At 41.7% G+C, this 20,924-nt stretch overlaps 1 protein-coding gene across 4 annotated transcripts in view; it reads right to left on the reverse strand.

Annotated features, from left to right (window-relative positions):
- The window catches only part of atrx (ATRX chromatin remodeler), a 35,014-nt gene that overhangs the window by 10,170 nt on the left and 3,920 nt on the right, over window positions 1-20,924 (reverse strand). For all 4 annotated transcript variants that reach the window (XM_039616967.1, XM_039616974.1, XM_039616983.1 and 1 more), the window contains exons 8-29: window positions 18,955-20,885; window positions 18,325-18,394; window positions 17,757-17,899; window positions 17,488-17,652; window positions 17,260-17,374; window positions 17,069-17,168; window positions 16,593-16,769; window positions 14,126-14,267; window positions 13,896-14,005; window positions 13,496-13,642; window positions 13,234-13,411; window positions 12,738-12,875; window positions 12,465-12,640; window positions 12,243-12,360; window positions 8,432-8,562; window positions 8,074-8,168; window positions 7,816-7,955; window positions 5,888-6,038; window positions 5,703-5,803; window positions 4,700-4,808; window positions 4,377-4,554; window positions 2,801-2,992 (exon numbers count right to left, since the gene is read on the reverse strand). In XM_039616967.1, coding sequence (XP_039472901.1) covers window positions 2,801-2,992; window positions 4,377-4,554; window positions 4,700-4,808; window positions 5,703-5,803; window positions 5,888-6,038; window positions 7,816-7,955; window positions 8,074-8,168; window positions 8,432-8,562; window positions 12,243-12,360; window positions 12,465-12,640; window positions 12,738-12,875; window positions 13,234-13,411; window positions 13,496-13,642; window positions 13,896-14,005; window positions 14,126-14,267; window positions 16,593-16,769; window positions 17,069-17,168; window positions 17,260-17,374; window positions 17,488-17,652; window positions 17,757-17,899; window positions 18,325-18,394; window positions 18,955-20,885 — 4,807 coding nt within the window. The remainder of the gene's footprint in view (window positions 1-2,800; window positions 2,993-4,376; window positions 4,555-4,699; window positions 4,809-5,702; window positions 5,804-5,887; window positions 6,039-7,815; window positions 7,956-8,073; window positions 8,169-8,431; window positions 8,563-12,242; window positions 12,361-12,464; window positions 12,641-12,737; window positions 12,876-13,233; window positions 13,412-13,495; window positions 13,643-13,895; window positions 14,006-14,125; window positions 14,268-16,592; window positions 16,770-17,068; window positions 17,169-17,259; window positions 17,375-17,487; window positions 17,653-17,756; window positions 17,900-18,324; window positions 18,395-18,954; window positions 20,886-20,924) is intronic.

Genomic DNA, 20,924 nt, shown 5'->3' on the forward strand with positions numbered 1-20,924 from the left:
CAGGTTAGTCAAACGGCTTCAGTCTCAAAATCTAGAATACAGAGAAAGACTTTATGCTGCTTCACACAGTGATTTGTAAGCTGTGCAGTGATGAGAAATTAAGTGCAACTCTATGAACGACTGATCAGTCTCAAATGAGTCACTTTACCAATACAAGCCTTTAATGACAGACGAATATTCTGCCCATTGACTGGCAATGCCACAAGCAAAGTCAAAATGATTTCCTGTACAAACACCTACTGCATCAATCATACCGAGAAGGATTGATCATAGAAAAGACAAATAAGTCGGTGTCTCTAAAGGTGGTCCCAAACAATCAGAGTATAGCAATAGAGGTCTGATGATGACTTTTGATTCCTCCCCCCCCCCCGCAACCACTTAATTTCTTGCTGTAACTATAATTAGTGCTCTCTCCACATCCAGTACAAGCTCAGGCATGTTTTCTAAAAGCAGACAAAAAGCACTCTGGGACGTAAAAGTAACCGTTTATCCAAGGAGAGATCGGCCTAACTGAGGGCAGGTAATTTACAACAACAGCATCACAAAAGACCTCTGTAAACTACCGATCATTCATGTAATGCTTAAAGACTATCTGAGGGAGATTTTCCCCCCCCCCTCCAAGGTCAAAGTGACTTCCTACCTCTAATGAGACAAGCATGGTGTGCTTTATAGCTCCAGTCTGCTCCTGTCTATACTGTAGTTTGAGCACAGCCTGCCCACAGCCTTTCAGTGTTCCTAGCAGAGCCTAATGACCACTGTAGCCATGACCTGCTGAGAGCACGCCAGCCGGGCCGAGAGCATACAATGCAGAGAACATCTGCACGAGATGCTGGAGACTTTTATAAAAATTGTTCAAAGACTACCAGCATAACTTTAAGTACAAGTGGTAGCATGTTAGATGGAAGTATGTGATGAACAGGAAGTAGGCAAGAGTGTCTCAGAAAGAGATGGGTGGAGAGTAAAAAAATCTCCTGTCTGGGCTGAGAGGGGCTTCTTTGTCATTAGCGGGAAGCACGCCTGCTTCCTTTGTCTCCAATTAGTTTTTCTGAAGACTAGAGAGCCATCTTTAAGAGTGGGGTTTAAATAATGACCTTTCATCATGCAGGGGGAGGCCAGGGGGCAAAAAAAGAAAAACAACTTTACTGAGTTCACTTTGAACATTTGGAGGCAGAGAGGCGAGTCATAGCAGCAGATGGTCACAAAGATGGCAGAGAAAAGAAATGACGTGGATGGAAGAGAGTGGGTACATGAGTAAAAGTGCAACTATAGGTACAGTATGAGGGTTGATGTAAGGTCAGTTTAAATAAATATCCATAAAGCTTTGCAGAGCCCCCCCCACCCCCCCACCCCGAAAAAAAGGGCTAAATATCAGCTTCTCTGTGACCCAAGTCTTTTCTGCGTGGAAAAAAAACCCTCTACTTCACAGTGTGAAGAAATGGGGGGAAGAAAGTACAAGCTCTCTCGTTCTTGGCTGAAAATGATGGAGGGTGTCTGACTCATCTTCACATCATTCCAGATGGCAAATTCCTTCCGTAATACTGCAGTCCTGCTGCCACATCATAGTTAACCCCTTGGCCAAAAACAGGTTGGCTTTATAAGAGCTTGTCAGCTTCTCCGTCTTTAATACTGTGTCATATAAATGTCACTGGGCTCGTTAAAGATCATACACATCTAACAGGCCGCAGCTCAGTGAACACATCTTTCCTCTTCAGATCTCCAACTGTGCTCTGCTGCGCTCTAAGTAGGCTACTCTGGGTTTAGAGGAATATATGTGGTGGGAGAAATTATAGCAGCTGCTCACTGAGGGGATCTCACACTGCTCCTACCTGATAACACTCATCAAGAGAGTGGCAAATGCAAATTATTCTGTCAATGTCAATGTCAATAAAAAAAACAACAACAACAACAACAACAAAAACAATTTCCAATGAAGGTGAACTGTAAGGACTTCTCTCCAATGAAAGAGCATGCAAGCTGTATATACAGTGGTTTTTTTTAAACCCGTCTGTTTACAAGTTTCTGCAGAGTAACCCGGGTCAAACCAAAACAAAGAGGTAAAACCACTTAAGAAACAGATCTGAATAAACCCAGAGAGTTCAAAAAAGGGAATGAGTGGGAAAGGAGGGGAGTAATTCAAAGATCAACAGAGAAGTAAAAAGCAGCAAGGAATGAATGAAAAAAAGAGGAGTGCAGGTTTATAGCAGGGCAGCAGGAGTGTTGCAATGGGAAGACTATTTAGTAAATAGCAGTAAACAGACAGATCTGTGCAGCTGTGCTGGGCTGGATGGCCCATGTAAGGGCTGTGTTCTTATTAAACCCCAGGGGGCCTAAATAGTGACACTGCACCTGCATTAGGAGAAGAGAAGAGGCGAGGGCAGGATTATGAAAGGAAACGAGAAGAAATACTGAGATCCCAGAAAGAGGCTAAGCAGGATACAAGCTGGCATTGGGTTTAAATAACAGTTTATCACTGAAGTGCAAAACTTCAAAAGGAAGAACAAGCTACTCGCTGAAAGTATGGAGAAAAACAAGCTTGGCATTTATAATAGCATCCTGTGCCATGTTTGCTGAAGGAGAAGAAAAAAAAAAAGCTATTTTACTACTGTTAATAGGTTTCAGCCTGCTTTCAGCATTTCCTTCAAAGATCAGACTAAAGAAAAGCATGAATTCTCAGTCCATGATTCATCAAAGCCAAATTACATGTCTGATTTATAGTCAATTTAACTTCTAAAAAGACTCTTAGATCAGTACTGAAAGCCCACCTTCTCAATCTAAATACATACAATATATGCATCTTCACCTTAGGAAGCATGGGTGTGGCTTTCTTGCTCTTCTTTTCAGAGGGATCATCCAGCAAGTCCGGCTCAAAGGTGTAGAGTTCGGCCAGCTCGTTCATTGTAAAGTGCCTCTCAATCTGCTGCTGGTCCACAACCCGGAATGACAGAGACTGTTTGGTTACCTGCCGCTCATAAATCTTCTCCTCCATTGTGCCCTAAAAAAGGAGAATGAAAAGAGAAGAACAAAAAAAAACGGAGGTTTAAAAAACATCAAGTGACCCAGGAGTCAATCAGAATTACACAGGCACATCACATCTACCCTATACTGGATGAACACAGAGGCATCAATATCAAAACAATGCAGCAAGAATTCCAAGTACAGTTTAGTGAGTTCATTACCAATCTGCATTTCCTAATTAGGTAAAATGATGATTTAGGTCATCAATAGTTTGCCCAGCATGAACCCAATTCTATGGTCTGCCATACAGAGGTATATTAGAATCACAGCTCAACACAAATTGGTGCAGAGTTATTTGGAACTAGAACCCGAACGATTTTCGCCTGATAGCAAATATTAACTAATACTGACCAGATTTATTTGCTTTTCTATTTTATTTTTAATAGTCAATACATTAAAATTGCCAGCTCTTCATTTAAAGAGATGGGAGAAATGCCCTTCATCAATGTTTTGGTTTAATGTTTCATAGTTTGTCCACCAGAGGGCACTCTGCAACTGTAAATAAGTAAGTATACATAAGAAATGTAACAAAAATCTGTCTGTTTAGAATGTTTGAAAAGGGAAAACTTAAAAATTGACCAATATACTGGAAATTCGGCCAACATCGCTTATACATTTGCCATCACAGGAAACTAACTAGCATGCTAGATTTCTTCAGTCAGCACGTAGCATTTGGCTGATCGAAAGGTAAGCACTTAAAGCTATCTTACACTCACAACACACTAGCTAGACTTTAGAAAAAGTGTCTCATATTTCAGCTAAATTCAAAACGGTCAGAGTGAAACCAAAATTCAAAAAGTAAAACAGAGTTGCCCGAACACAACCCCCAGAATTGTATGGTGCAATCTCTGTCTATGCACTGCTCCCCACTCTCCATCAGCTACTAAAGAAATCAGTTGGAGAAAGAGTTTCTTTGCTACGAAGAGAGAGCTAGACCTCGGTTTGTAGAGAAGTATTGTGCACAGAATTGTTGCTGGGTGTGTGTGTTTCCCTAAAGTTGGTAAATGGCTAAGGAAAAAAAAAAAAAAAACTGCCAAATTTGTAACAAAGAGAGAATGAGCTGTGATTAACTATGAGTGAAATGGACTAAGACGGTAAAGAATTCCACCAAATAAAAATTATGTGAAATGCAAACAAACTACTAATACTTGTGTACAGTGTTATCTGACTTAATGCAATGGTTTATCTAGTTAACAAGATTCAATGCCTCAAGTCAGCACACCCACAACTTCCCAGAATTTTGCATGAAACTGTTTATACTCATGAAACCCTTAAAATCTATACACAAAGACCAACTACCTGCTTGCTGGTTATTGGAGGCTAGTTTACCTGTGAATGTATTGATTTTTATTAAACTTCACCTGGGCAAGGAACCTGTAGACGTAGACAGTCTTAAGCTGCCCAAAGCGGTAAACCCTGAAGATACTCTGGATGTCGTAGGATGGATTCCAGGAGGCGTCGAAGATGATGACCCGATTTGCTGCCACCAGGTTGATGCCAAGTGAACCAGCTCTTGTAGAAATGAGAAACAAACGACCTCTGTGTATGAAAAGGGAACAAAAGGAGACGCATCACAATTATATCCTGTGTCACGTGCAAAAATGTTGCTTTAAGATTCTCATGCTCTTTTTTTGTAAAGTCACTGTCATCATTTTGCATTTTGTAAACACAGCAAAGACGTCACCTTGTGTTACTGGTGTCATTAAACTCCTCAGCCCACTTCTTCCTGGTGGTGGCATTGGTAGAGCCATCCAGACGATAGTAGTCAATGTTCCTGTACCACTTGCCTTCACCTTCACAAACACGAGAGGTATGAAATCTGATTTGCCATCTGCCGTCTACGTTCAACAGAAACTTCAAAAGCACATCGTCTGCGTCAGTGCTGCCTTTTGCTTGTCAAAGGGACTTAGTTTTGGTATTAACAGGCAGCAGATAGATGGCTGTGTTGGTTAGAGGCCAGCCATGTTTAGCCTTCAAGATGGCCAACCCAACCCCTCCCACCAGCCTTCATAACCAACATTTCAGCATGTTTCCAATTACGGCACTGTGATCTTTTCATTACAAATTACAAACCCTTGAGCAAACATTTTTGTCAAATAAAAAGTCAAGGTCTAATCATTTTCAAAATGAAAGCAAAAACAGCTGCTGAAGTTTAATTAGGAACATGACCTTACACCAGCGGCAATGTGTGTGTGTGTGTGTCGGTGTGTGTTTAAGAGTAATAAGTACACCAGCCTGTGTAAGAATACATGCTGCATGTGGGTTGACTTATGAGTCGAAAACCTGCATTTCTATGGAAATGCTTCATCCTTATCCAAGGCTCATGTTAAAATTTTTTAACACACTCTCTCTCATACACACACACACACACACACACACACACACACACACACACACACACACACACACACACACACACACACACACACACACACACACACACACACACACACACACACACACACACACACACACACACACACACACACACACACACACACACACACGTGTCACTTTAAAAAGCGCAGTGTAAAACCACAAAAATGAATCTTGGGACAAAATGGAGCTTGCCAATCTCATCTCGCTTATAATACTAAACAGTGCTTGGCTAAGTCTAGCAAGTCAGTAAGAGGGCATAGGTTCATTTTTGCATAGTGCAATGCTATGTAAAAATGCCCAAAACATACCTTTGTATGGAGAAATTTTCTCTTCATCTTTAGCTCTGCAAGCCAACTCTAAGAAATCCTCAATCAGATCCAGAGAGATGAGAGACTGACTGAACACCAACCTAAAGACAAACACAGAGACAACCCTTGCAATGACACTGCAAACTGACAAAGGCTACGCTTGCACACAGTACAAACACACTTACACTTTGTCGTCTACTTCCTCAGCCATGCGCAGGATCTCAAAAAGCAGCATCATCTTCCCTGAGTGCTCCAGGATCTCAGCGTCAGCCTCCGTGACAAACTCCTTGTGCCAGTCAGCAGTGGGACTTCCTGGTGCGGAGCCAGAGGGCCGTGCTGTTTATAATACAAAGTTACAGATTAGCCTACATGCATCTGACAACAACAAGCCTGTAACAGACAGTGAGCTTCCAAAGCTGAGGCCCACTATTACATGGTTGTCTATTGTGTTACAGCTGCAAAGTGTGTGAAAATTATTCTTTTTATTTTGTTTTAATATGTCTGTAAACTCAACCAAGCACTTAATACTTTGATACTATTAGTGATTTCAAACTCATGTAACAGCTAGAGAACAACACAAACAAGCTTCTACTGCCACAATTCTGCTAGGTCTGCATATAATGCAAAACTGCTTTTTTTGCATAACACAATGATGCCAATATCATGCTGATCATTTTGAATTGATACATTTTGACTAAGTGATTAGTGGACCTGGGTAGTAGATGATCATCCTAACATTTCTGGCACGGTCATAATTTTGTCCCAGACCATCTTCCATTACATGACTGTTACAGCTACCTTTAAACAGCTCACTCAGTATTATGCAGTACAACTGCTGGTGCATGATATAGTGTACCTTTGGAGTCACGGCCAGTCCCACACGTGTACAAAATCAAGCACTTAACCATGCAGTCTGCCTTTACCAACATTTACGAAAGAACAGGTCCTTCTGAAGAACGTGGTACTGTAATAGGATGCCACCAACGCAACAAGACATCTTGTGATTTTTTTCCCTTCTAGGTTTTCCACGATTAGCTGTAAGTGGTGTTACTGCAAAGTGTAAGGGTTTAGGAACCACAGCAAGTCAGCCACAAAGCAGCAGACCACAAAATGCTACAGAGCCGGTTCACTGAGCACTAAGCCGCACAGAAGTCGCCAAGACTCTGACTTAAAGACTGCAGAGTTCCAAAACTCCTCTGGTATTAACCTCAGCACAGAAACTGCCTCATTTCACAGGTTTCTATGACAGAGCATCAGTAGGTGTGATGTATAGATGGCTCTGTACTTTGATCCATATACTGTATCTCCATGAATCTTTGACTTTAAAGGAAACAGAAGATTTTAGACTCTCACTCAAATCCACAAGTAGCTGCACATCCCTACCAACCAGTAAAGTTCCAGCCTACATACAGGTATTTTCAGGTGTGACCCTTTAGGTACAAAAGGTCATCACTTTTTTCATTTCATTCTATTAGACCTTTAATTAAAACTTTTGCTTAATTAGCGTATTGATTTTTTTCTTAATAGGCATAAAAATTCTCACATTATAGCTAAAAATGTGTTTAAAGCCTTTAATCCAGGATGATTTGATTCAAAGAGAGAATTCAAAACATCCATGGAGACATCGGGTTCATGAGAATGAGATGGAAATGCGTGCATTTCATATTTGTTTATACTGAGAGGCGCACTCATCAACAGCTTCTGCCTGTAGCAGCAGCTGGATGTGAAGCCTCCTAATTTCTAAATAAAACAGAAGGATATCACAATATAATCATCATTCCTAAATATGTGGGAATGAATAAGGACAAGGGCAAATGGATTGGCCGGAGCCTGTTATACTTCAGCATAAAATAAAAAGGCTGCAAATACTGCAATATGGGCTTCATTTATTTTTTTACCTAGGCTCATAGACAAGCAGGTAGTGTGCTTGGTTCCCTGCAGTCAGTTCTGATAAAACAGATTCCCCTTCCACTAACTAATTACTTAGTGAGTAGGAAGGACCGAATCAGAGCCTGAAATGTTATATAGATTTCCAACCATGCAGTACAGTTCATGACCCTCTTAAACCCAGCCAACCAATCGTAGTCCTCCCAGTATGTTATTGCACACTCACGTTCATCTACAGGCTCTGCTCTGTTTCGGCCCTCGCCGTTCCTGCCACGAGAGCTGGTGTTCCACTCTTTGATGACCTCAACATCATCACTGTCCGAATCGTCAGATCCCTTCTTTTTCCCTTTTCCCTGCTTCTTTTTCCTATTAGCCAGAAGGCACAGCGAGACTGGGTTAGCAAGAGTAAGGTCCCGGGTAGAAAGGCAGTTTAATTATGTCATATCTGTACAAATAAATAAATAAATAACAAACATGACTTTACTTTTTGATCTTCTCATCTTCAGAGGTCAGACTCATGGAGGATTCTTCTGTTTCTGACGCGATGAAGTCGTCCATGCTGTCCTCGTCAAAGAAACCCTGCGGGAAAGTACACTTGTGTGAGGCTCGACTGTGCAGCAATGCAGGTCAGCTGTACGCAGGGCTCAATCTTGGGCAGCAGAAACGATGCATAAGGGGAAAATTTTTGCTGCAGTAGCAGTATGTGGTGTTCTTGCTCGAAGCATGACCTGTCAGCAATGTGTTTCTATTGTTTTGCTACAGTGTGCGCAATTTGTGGGAATGTATTTCTAGTTTTTCAGTTGGTGTTTGCTGTGGTTTAGTCTCGTCTTCCCCAGCCCTACCCTGTTTTCTTTACTGATGTAGTCCAGCTGAAGGCACCAGGGATGGGTCCAGATTCTGCTGAGCATCTGGAAATCCTGGAAGAGTTTGGTCCCCGCTCGGCCCCTGCCCCCCTCCACAGCATTCCCCACACCTGCACGCAAGGGAAAGAATATGAGGGGGAAGATGGATGTGTGTTTGCATTACGTACCTGACAGCATGCTCTCAAACCTTTTATACATACAGACGATAAGAACAGGAGCAACTGAGTTTAACTCTCTGTAATCTAATAGAATTTCAAGAAGAGGAAACCTGACAAACTGAAACAGCTAAACTTAACTAAGAAACTTCTGAGAACACCAATCATAATTTAGTTTTAATTTTAAGGATCACAAACCACTCTTTCAAACTACATATGATCCATTAAGAGCTTTCAATTTACACTTTTTCGCAGCCTGTCATCAAACAATGTAAAACAATAAATAAATAAAATCGTTTTTAATAATTAAAAAAAAAATTATTTTGGTCATGAGAGATTGTTAGAAACACAATTCACACCTTTGTCAGCATTAACCCTGTGTAGCTACAACCCTTCAAGCTGTAACCACACGGGGTCTGAATGGAAGGAGAAGTAAGAGTGGCAGTCCATGGTGGTTCAAAATCTCCCATCTGCACTGACACTGCACTGCCTCTTCCTTGGATCTTATACCTCCTTCTGAAATCTCCACATCATCATCCGCTTCTTTTCTCTTCCTCTACCTTTTCCACCACTACTCCCTCTCCCCCTTGTATCCACTTCATCATCTTCCTTCCACACCCTGTGCCTCAACTCCACTCCAACACGTCTAAAACGTGCATAAATTGTATAATCGTAATAATTAAACAGTTTGTTACTGTCAGCAGATTAAACATGCAATTCTCCCCAGTAACTGAACTGCTCACAACTAGCCGGCCATAACAACAAATGAGCTTTGACTAACCAGTTTTGGACTCCTCCACAGTAAACAGATATGGAAGCTTCACACAGCTGAGGTAAACAGTAATTTGACAGTTAATACAGATTAATGCTGGCCAGAGTGTGAGAGGGGGATATAGCAAAATATTTAATTGGTACTCAGAGTTTTTTTTCTTAGTGGACAAGCTTTTAGAGCCACTCTGAGCAATCCCAACTCATCTTAAAAAGGATTCAACTCTTAATTTTAAACCTACACACAATACTGAAAAAACAACAAAGCAAAAACAGCATTTGGAGTGAGACTCACATTTGAGCTCTAATTTTATCAATTATCCTCAAGATGCTTTTAAAAGTTGATTAGAGGTCAGCGCTCGACCCATCAGGCCTTTATAGTAAGAGTAGCCAGGGGGGAAGCCGCTCCTGTCTAAAAGACCCATGACAGCCTGCTGGGAGTTTGCCAAAAGGAACCTTAATGACTTTCAAACAGTTAGAAGGAATATCGTCTTGTCTGACGAAACAAAGACTGAATTATTTGGTCATGATATCCAGCAGCATGTATCGTAGAAACCACAATACAGGAATGCCTCATTGACACTGTTGCTACAGGCCAACACAGCGGTGGCTGACTGTGACAGTTTTTCTGTTACATAATGTGGGAGATTAGCTGGACAGACGCATACAAAAAATGGGTTTAAAAAAAAAAAAAAAAAAAAAGTCTAACTTTACTCTGAGATCCTGAGAGATCCAAAGTGTCCACGTCAACAAGATAATGACCTAAAAGGTGCTGCCAGATAGATACAAAAAGTGGCTTGGGTTGAGCTGTAAAAATGTTTTCCAGAAATGATTCTGTTTTTGAACAGTTATGAAAAAGATTATCATCAGGACTATTGTGCTGCATTAGTTATTAATCTCTGACTCTCTTCCACAGGCTGTATTTTATCCTGTCTTCCTCCCCTCAACCCCAACTGGTTATAGCAGATGGCTGCCCCGCCCTAAGCCTGATTCTGCCAGAGGTTTTTCCTTGTTAAAAGGGAGTTTTTCCTTCCCACTGTTGTCAAGTGCTTGCGCATAGGGGGGGGTCGTCTGATTGTTGGGGTGTTTTCTAAATTATTTTAAGGTGTTTACCTTACAATATCAAGCTCCTCGAGTTGACTATTGCTAACATTTGGTACTATATGAATTAAATTTAACTCAATTATTTGCTCTCGTCATCTCATAGCATCATGTTTTCCCCTCTATTTCTTAAAAGGGCAAACTCCCTCACCATTTAGATCAACCTGAGTCAAGATGATAAAAATCGCCTCTAAGAGCTAGAGTCCAGACATCAACAAAATACTTAAGCATGTCCAGAGAGACCTGAAAATGGCCGTGCACATTATCGGCACATCAAACCTGGTTGAGTTTTTTACATTTTTCTACCAAGAAGGATGGGAGATCACTTTTAATAAGACTTGAGGACGGCTCGGCTGCCAAGACTTGCTTCAACAACAAAGTACAAATGCAAAGGTCGGTATTCTTGCAAATTAGCCCTTTCATTATTTTTCTTACATTTACACAATACCCAAAGACCTGTTTTTGTTTGAATATTATTGAGTATTGTGTGCAGACAGACAAGAAAATAAAATTAATTCGATCCATTTTAGATTAGTCTGAAAACGTGCAACGGCCTGAAAACTTTGCTTGAATTTGACTGCACAGCGCATTCACAAAGTAATTATACAGACAAAACTAAAACCAAGCAATAAGTGCAACTCATTCTTCTCAAGGAATGAACACTGAAACCACAAAAACACAATAAAGCTGATGATTAATAGCTAATTCTCAGCCTTATAATCTGCTCCATCAGCTACTTCCTAGAGCAAATAGCAGTTGCTAAAACTCTGTACCTATTCAGGATGCTGACCTGCACTGACCCCAAGACGTCAGAAGTTAGTTCCGGTTTTACATAAGCAGTGGAATTAAAGGAGAGAATATTTATGGCCATTCCCACCACAACCCACTGGTGGTCTTTAGTCTGAAGACACCACTTTAAAACACTAAATCCTCTGTCACAACATCAGCGCTGTGCACTGTGGACAACCCAGCCTAATGAGCCACAGCACATATCAACAATCCCTCCAAACACTCCTGTTCTTACATCACAGCCCTCCTGTTCTTTGTTTTTGCTTTTGGTGTAAAACCTCTGGCCCCTTCTCCCTAGAAATTTCTTTCCCTTTCCTTTATGCCCCACATCCCTCCCCTCTTACCCCACACCCTCTGTTCCCTCACTCCCAGAGCTCTTCATTAGGGAGACGTGGGAAACTGGGCTTAAACCCTGCCTGCGGCACTGTGCCAGCTGCCACACACACACACACACACACTCTCAAAGGAAAAGTCCACTAAATGACTTAACAATGCACCACCAGAAAGACCCTCCATTTATCTAAAAACCTTGTCTGAGCAAATCCAGTAAGGAGAGCACTTTCAAGAGAAACAGGACTCCCGCAGTAGGATTTAACCTAGTCCTAGCCTATACATGTTTTCCAGTCGAATTCCCTAATTTTGTTTTAGTCTAAGCGTGGGCTAAATCTTTGTCTGGGCAATCAGATCAGACTTGTCACTGGGAAAGCACTGTTAGCAGCCACAAGAGTCCCTGCTGTTCATAACCCCCAAAGATCCAAATAGTTTAAAGCAGTGGTTGTCAAACTGCACCATGGGCCCACACTGGTGAGGCAGAGAGCCACTGCAGCAGGGCGTGTATAACCATGGGAAAAATATGGAAGGGAGTTAAATTAACACAATTTTAGTACCAAAGAGTTTTCCTCTGGTTGTGACTAAAACTTAGAGTTGTGGAACATCAACAAAGCAAAAAACAAACTGCACTAAAGCTTGGTTCTCACCTGTGAAGTGCTCCAGGTAGTATCTGTAAAGTTTAGCCTGGATTGGAGTCATTCTGACTGACAACACATACTCGTGCTTGGGAGGTAGGAACTTGGTGAGTGCAGTGTAATCTTTTCTCTGTAGGAAACACAAATGCATTATTTAATCAGGAAGTCAAAGGAGGCCTGAGTGAATCATTTCAAACACAATTTTTTTTTTTTTTTTTTTTTTTAAATATATACCTGGACGCAACCAGCAAGCATCTCATAAAGAATGTGAGCTCTCTTCTTCATGACCCGGACATCGTGTAGGGTGGAGTCGGCACACTGACCGTTCTGGATGGGGTTAATAAAGCGGTTCCTAAACTCCTTAACTGAACCAAGCAGGTTTTCCTTAATGAAGTTCACCATGCAGTGGTCTGGTAAGGAGGAGACAAAAGTCAGAAAAGTTATTTTTAAAAACTAAACAAAAATCATCCATAAATGATTCACATGGATGATAGCAGGAAGTCTCACATTCAATAAGGTTATTTTGCAGCGGCGTTCCAGTCAGCACAATCCTCCTCCTCGTCCTGATAGAGTTCATTGCTTTGGACACAGCAGAGGCCTCATTCTTCAAGATGTGGCCTTCATCACAGATCACCAAGTCTGGCCCTAGTAAAAATGAACACAAGGATCATTTTAATGCGGCCAATTTCAGATCAGGTCACACCGCTGGAATGGCACGCACATCGAAAAAAAGGGGTTTACCAGTAACAGGCTCAGATGTAAACAAAAGAAAATGAAAACAGTTTGGCTAATTTGGTACATGTGGCCACATTAGAACAGCTAACGTGCAAAAAACAACCCCAGGACTGAGTCTACAGTCAGCCAGAGATGTACTCGCTTAAAGTGAAGGTTCGTTTCAGCTTATATCAGTTTATAAAAAGGATCATTTGGACCACAAGATTGATTTTTAGGAGCACAGAAAGATGACCTAAGTCCATAACATGTAACGTAAAAATCACTCTACCTGGCTCTACCAGAGTCTTCTGAAAAGTCTCTTTGAGCTTCTTGCTCTTGATGTTCCTGCCCTGCGTCAGGTTTCGGTACATTTCGTAGCCCATGATCATAACGCCGCCCATCTCATGCCATCGCTGAAGGGCGTACGCTCGCTCCTGTGGCCTCTTCACTGTGGCCAGCTCAGTTACCTGTTGAGCACACCAAAGGTAAATATGCTGAGCAACGCACTGGAAACAGAAAAGGCTTGAAAGGTCACAAGGGCAACTCATTACCTCTAAACTCTCTTCATCCTTCATTCCTTCTTGCCACTTTTCAAATTCATTGAGCCAGTTCAGGACAGTGTTCAGGGGGCAAACCACCAGTGCTGTGGTGAAATCGAGCTTCTCACAAAGCAGCAACGTGTGAAGAAATGTCACCACCTACAGGACAAAACGAGTCAAATGTTGCACACACAGCACAGAGCTTTGGAACAATTTTATTCAGTTTGGGCTTTTATCAGACTGCCTCTTAATATAAGCACTGATTTTGACAACTGCTTCTCTGTGTTGTTCTAAAGTTCCACAGGAGCTCATTTCTGTAGGTTTGGGGCAGCTAAAAACATTGCATTACACAACTGGCGTAGTTTGCACAAGAGTGAAAATGAACGCAGCCAATATAAGGCAAGTAACTCACTTGCAGAGTCTTTCCCAGGCCCATACAGTGGGCAAGGATGCAGCCAGAGCCAGCAGACTTCTCAATTTTTTTCACCGATTCACAGCAGCAGTCCCACATAAACTGCACTCCTGCCAGGGACACAAAACACACAGGATAGGAAACATCAGTGCTGAGCACCTCAAGCTTGCTTTGCTTATTTTTTCTCGAGCTCCTACCATTTCAAAATTCTCCGTGCATTGTGTCCTTACCATCAACCTGGTGAGGTTTGAGCTTTGTCACCAGGTTCCTGTGCACCTGCACCATAGGCTCTTTGGTTTCTTCGTCCTCATCCAGCACCAGCTTGGTAGTGATGGGGCAGACAACCTGGGAAGACTCCTCCACCACAATCACCTGCAACATGAAGAAGAGCCAAAAAGATTATTTTAATTCTAAAATCTGGACATAACATCTTAAGTAAAAGAAATTTATCACCAATTCTTCCAGTATGTTAAATTTCTCACTTCACTTTTTGTATCTCCAACAAAATACATCTCTCTCTTTACGTCTGTGTATGTGAAGGAAGCCTGTTTAGCCTAATGCATGGTTAATTTCACAAAGTAAGAGAAAAATCCATCATGTACTTTTGGCAATTCTGACTAAACCATGGCGAATTTATTCATTTTAATAAAAAAAATAAATAAATAAAATAAAATAAAAAAAGTACTTACGGAAACAACCTGCTGCTCGTTACACTTTCGTTTTCTAAAAATGTCGTTTAAATGTATTTAACAGCAGAGCTACCCCTGAATTATGAGCACATGGCTGACTTTTTACATGGGTCGTTAATATTGGCAACCAATGTAGTCACCACAACTGGCACTTTGTATGCTGGATACATACAGGCTGTTATGAAACCATGCTAACGCTAACGCTAAGACACAACCACCAATAATACAACAGGGAGATAATAGAGAACAAGAAACAAAAATGGAGACAGCTGTGGAGCATGCTGTGGTTCTGTGTGGCCCTCATCTCCCCAACATCTGCTTCTCTCCAGCAAATGTTTGATTTGGACCAGCAGCTCCACCAACCCACTTACTGTTGGCAGTACTGCTCCCAGAGGCAGCCATCAGCCGACTGCTACGGGCTTCTTTTAGATGAAGGTTTAAAAAGAAAAAAAATTGTGCCACTGCAGGCAAAAGAGAGGATGAGCAGAGTGGTTCAAAGGCCACAGCTGCCAGAGAGTCCTGGTACAAACACCAGGAACATTTTACATCATAAGCAGGAGATACAGGACAACAGGAAGCAGTCAGACTCTATTTAGCAGGCCAATTTCTGCAAGTTTCATCTGACTGACTGAACACCCCCCCCCCCAAAAAAGAAGAGATTTAGTGGTTCTCAAATGTCATGCACCACAAAAAAAAAAAAAAAAAGTCTACCCCATACACTATAGATCCCAATAACAAAAATGTTATCACAATTAAATTTCTGTGACTGAATGGTCCACATGGCAGTTTAGCAAATCCCTTTACTGTAATTCTTATTTTCTCTACCAAAAAAACATATCCATTCGACTTGATTCCACTATGGATTTTTCTTTATTCATAACCATTTACCACCCACACTGCAGCAGCATTCCCACCACTAAGAACCAACTCAAAAACAGTGTGATGAGTTCTAACCTACCACTATTTGTGCCAAGTTTAAATTTGTAGTAAAAGGGAGATTGGTCAGGAAATGTGTTATTGGCCTATTAAACATAAATTTGCATTGGCATACACACCGACCGTGAAAGTGCAGGATCCCTGTTAGTTTCACGGCAGTGTAAGGCTATGTCCACACGTACACGGGTATTTTTGAAAACGGAGATTTTCCGTTTTCGTTTTAAAAAATAATCCCGTCCACACGTAAAGGCAGAAATGAAGGAAAACGCTGCTAGGAATATGCCAAAGCAGCAGGTGGCGCTATACTCCTAACCGTGTAGAAATGTTGGCCAATCAGAAGTCTAGAAGCCTCGGTGGGAAATAGTAAACAAAGATGGGGCATAGAAGCAGAACCGAGTCGTATGTGTAGAGGGACAGTACTGTGTGTGTGTATATGTAAGCATTTAAACACTGCAGAGAGTACAATTAACAGTAACAGTATTGTAGAAATTCATTTCACCGAAACAACAACGTGGCGCACAGTGTGACGTCAAAAAAGGCGCACACCTTTGACGCTGCGTTTTCTGCGTTTTCTCCGTTTTTCTCGTCCACACGTAAATGCAAAAACGGAGTTTTAGAAAATATCCACCCTGGCCGGAGTTTTTAGAAATCTCCGTTTTCAGTGACCGAAAACGCCGTTTACGTGTGGACGAAAGGTGCAAACGCATAGAAAAATCTGCGTTTTCAAAAATACCCGGGTACGTGTGGACGTAGCCTAAATCACAAGCTAGTTAGCAGCTTGACAGCCCATCTTTTCACTCTAACTTTTCTTAATCTTTGATTCATATATTTGTTTTAAGGTAATTACTACAACTTCCAAAGCAGACTCTCCAACTGCTTGATCTGAAAAACTTAAGACACATGATTTGATTTGGTATAAAGTGCAAATAATGAAACATACTGCTCATCATTAGATCCTCTAACAACTAATATTCAGTGGAAACTCTTCATTTTCTTTCCACTTCCTATAACAGCTCAGGGCTTTGAATATCGAGTCTATATTCCTGATAACAGCCGCACATTTCATCTTTACCTCTCGAAGTTTCTCCCTGAGTGCCTCTCTCTCAGCTATGCGCTTCCTCCTCTCCTCCTCTTCTTTGAGAGCATCCCTCGTCTCCGTCCGCAGCTTGTCATCCTTCAGGATTTTGCGGATCTTCTTTCGGCCTTTGCGTCCTTCTCCATCTTGGTCCTCCTCGCCCTCCTCTCCACTCTGTGGAAATTAAAATCAAGTTCAGCCCTCTGATGTTCTGCCCTTAGGCGCAGAAAAAAAGAAAAAGAAAAAAAAAAGCACTTCCTATGATCAGTAGCTGAGCAGCCCCATGATTGGTTTGTGGCCTCAATAATCCCCACAACACACTCCAGGGTAAGTTTAAATAACATTTTAAGCATCATGCATGACTTGACTTGGTAAATTTCACGTGGCTCCATTTCCTCTACCTAGTAATCCTACTATGAAAAAAGAAGCTTTGGGACAGTTCAGAAGCACCAAGTGCACTGCATTTAAAACACCTTCTCATTGCTTGAAGAGGAATCCTGAACTTTGATCCTGCGTCGCTTCTTCTTCTGAGCGTAACTTCTCTGTTTTTCATCATCCTTCTTCTTCGCAGCTCTGCAGGAATAAAAAGAACAATACTAGATTTGTCCGGATCCACCAGCAGTAAAATAAGTCGCCATCACTGATTGGAGTTCTTTCTTCTCACCTGGTCTTTCGACGCTTGTCTTCATTGTCTGAGTCGCTAACCACCTCACTCATGGCCGACCCTGCGCTGGACTCAGACTTTTCAAAGTCTGAGTCTGCAGAGTCATCGCTGTCCACTGAAATGCAAATAAAAAAACAAAACAAAAACCTGTCATCTAACAGCTTCTTCAAATATTTTAACCTAAAGTAGGACGTGGCACAGAGACTGAATTATAACTTCAGAACAAACCTTTCCGTCCCGACTTCTTCTTGCCCTTCTTCTTCTCTTTCCCGACAGCCTTCTCCTCTCCTGATTCACCCTCACTCAGTGAGAGTTTATGACGAAGCAGTTTATGGCGTCTGCCACTCTTCTTCACTTCGACATCAGAGCCAGAGTCTTCTGTATCCTCATCATCTTCATGGAAAGAAAAATGTTTTGAAAATGTTCATGTAAATGAGTATTATTCAAAAAACAACAACAACAACAAAAAATCCTAGGATTATTTAACAAATTTCTACCTTGCTGCTCATCTTCTTCATTTTCTTTTTTAACTTTCTTGGAGGACTTCTCTTCCTTTTCTGCCTCTTCATTGTCAGAGGAGCTCTCTGCTCCCGAGGAGTAGTTCGATTTTATTTGGGCGAGAAGCATTTTCTTCGCAATCCTGCAGGTAAAGAGAAATAAAATTATAAAAACCTGATTTTACAAAAACATTCCCCAAAAAATGAACAAACAAATAAAACATGTGTGTGGAACCTTGTAAAAATAGTGCAACAGAATATAAATCAGAGCATTTGAAACACCAGTTTCTCCTTTGTTTCAATGTAGCAACTGAATACTACTGGTACTACAACACCATTATAAACACTGCAAAAAATACTGATATACTAGTGTAGCCTTACAGACAGTGTCAATTATTTGAAATGAAAGAAGAACAATTTCCTATCTGTTTTTGTTTGCAATGTACAAAAATGACAAATGTAGCTGTTCGATCTGCTAACGCTAAACCTTGCGTTTCATTGTTGGGACTGAATGATGTTGATACCCACTTGATGCCTAGTTGGCAGAATCAATTTCTTTTATAAGTACCTGTTCTCAGGATCGTCGTCATCATCATCACAAATCCCAGTAATTCCCTCTTTAGTGTCCACTTCATCTCCTGTACAAAACACCACACATTATTGCAAACCTCTCCAACATTTAAACAGATGAAAGACATTATGAATATAAATAATTGCTAAATTATAATGATTCCTTCACAATTTTCTTTTATATTTCCATGAACTTGTAGATGACTTTAATAAGAATAAAGAGAGTAATCAAAATTATCCCATGTATATGGAAGTATAATACAGAGTTTGAACAGAAGTCAGGGCTAAATGTTGCAATTATTTAGGTTACTACAGCTGGACAGTTCCAGTAAGAAATAAATTGCTGATATGAATCATTCTGGCTGAGGAGATATAAACTGGAGATATCTTTAAGATGAACTGGCTTGGGTCAAAACTGTTGGCTTTGATGGTAATATCTCAAAAAGATGCTGTTGTTTCCGCTGTGGTTAAAGATTAAATGTTAAAGTAGTTTTCCATACACAGGTGTAGCTAACTGAAGGCCATGCAGGTCATTACAAGAAAAGTTTAAAACATCTCTGTCCTCCTGAAGCGCATTCATCAGCACATTTAATTTATTTAATTCATGTTGTAAAACTTCCAGGTGTACCTGAGGATTGAATAAAGGCTGCACTGCCCGCCAAAACGTTATCCTCCACAATAGGTTTGATCTTTTGCTCGTCACTGTCCTCCCCAGAGTCACCTTCAGCCTCCTCTTCCTCCTCGTCCTCATCACTAGAGGTCAACTGTAGCTTTGAGGATGTTCTAGAGCTCTTTCCCTTGTGCTTCTTTTCGTAGGACCTCTTCGGCTTCGGCTCAGGTGAGTTTTTGCTTTCCTCTTTTGTGTCATCCTGCTTCTTTACACGGGTAGATCTCCTCCTCGCTACACCCGCTTTACTGTCCTTCTCATCAGAGTCTGAGGAGTCTGAACCGTTCCGTTTCTTCTTCTTGGTAGTCTTCTTACCTTTACTTGCAAGGTCCAAATCGGAGCCTTCAGACTTTCTTTTGCGTTTGGACAATTTCTCTGCGTCTTCTGTGGATGGGTTTAGTTTGAGTGAACGCTTTTTAGAATTGGCGATTCCCTCATCAGTGCTGTTGCCTTCTGCGGCTTTTTCCATCAGTACATCAGGAACTTCATCCGAGTCAGAGTCAGCTGTCTTTTTATCAGAAGCCTTGGCCTGTTTCTCGGCTTCCTTTTTAGTGCTCCTGGATTTCTTGGAAGATTTGACCTTGTCTTTGTCATCTTCCTCTGACTCTGAATCCGAGTCAGAGGACACATTCTTGTCCTTATTCTCAGTCTGCTTTCTCAAAGGAGTGGTCTTCACTCTACTAGAACGACGGCTGGGTGGTGGGCTCTTGGTTCCATCTACTTCATCAGCAGCGGCATTTTCTTCCTCCTTGCATTCTTCTTCAGACTTTTTTGGCATCTCGCTGCCCTTTTCTTTGTTTTTGGACCTGGATGGCCTTGACCCACACGTTGTAACAACTGGGACAGGAGTCAGTTTCACTATAAGGTTCTTTACCTTGGGCTGGGGCTGCTCAGTGTCTGTTGGGGTTCCATTGGACTGTGACTCAGCATCGGTGACCGAGGTTGTGTCAGCCTGTGACAGCATTGTAGAATCTGCAAGACTCTCCACCATCTGAAAAAGCTCTTCAGGAACCGAAGGCGGCACAGACATAATATCGTGATCTAAGGACATTTCACCAGCAGACACCAGCCCATCTTCACGAACTTCTTTTTTAATTGTCCTTTGGGTTGCGTCAGTTTCCGTTTGGTGATCGTTTATTTCACTCTGCTCTGAGACCTGATCTTTTTCCACATCCTGCTCCTGAAGCGTCTCCTCATCCACCTCTTTAGGGGGATCGCTCTCACACACCAAATCTGCAATGTTGTCCGTGGTATCATTTTCTGCAACTGCCTCAACATTAGTGCTTTTTCTAACAACGTGCTGGCCTTCATTGCCATTCTGCAACTCCATGTTTCTAAACTCAGGCTCCAAAGCCTCCTCTAACGCACTGTGAGCTTTTCTCAAATCAGAAAGCACGGCCTTGAAGGCTTTCAAATGCCGATACCTGATAGATTTTTCTCCCTGGTCCTCGGCTTCCTGTTGAATGAACTGGATGAAAGTATTGTTCAACCCAGTTGTAGTTTCAACAAGCTTTTTTGTTTTCTTTATAAGTTCTTTTGGTATGTGCAGTTTTTTGTAGGAGAATGTCATGGTCCCCGAGTCTTCTGTGTGTTCTTTTCCATTGACGACTGCTTTGTGCTCTTTGGCTGCTTTGTTCTTATGCTTCTTGCTCTCACGTTCCTCCGTCTTCTCCGTTTTCTTTTGCTTACGCTGCTGTTTCTCCATGATGCGACTGCATTTGGAGACCAGATCCTGGAGGGGCTCTGATCTGCAGACATAACAGTGCCACTTTGAGTTCTCATCAGTAATGCCTGACAGCTCCTTCCTGCCCAGGTTGCGCAGAATGCACTTCTTGCAAAAGGCGTTGTTGCAGTAGTCACAGCAGATGAGTTTGCCGCCTTCAGCGCACCACCTGGAGAAAAAATATTTAACATGGTTTGAGGCCAAATAG

The sequence above is a fragment of the Oreochromis aureus genome, linkage group 2, assembly GCF_013358895.1.
Source record: "Oreochromis aureus strain Israel breed Guangdong linkage group 2, ZZ_aureus, whole genome shotgun sequence".
Classification (NCBI taxonomy): Eukaryota; Metazoa; Chordata; class Actinopteri; order Cichliformes; family Cichlidae; genus Oreochromis; species Oreochromis aureus.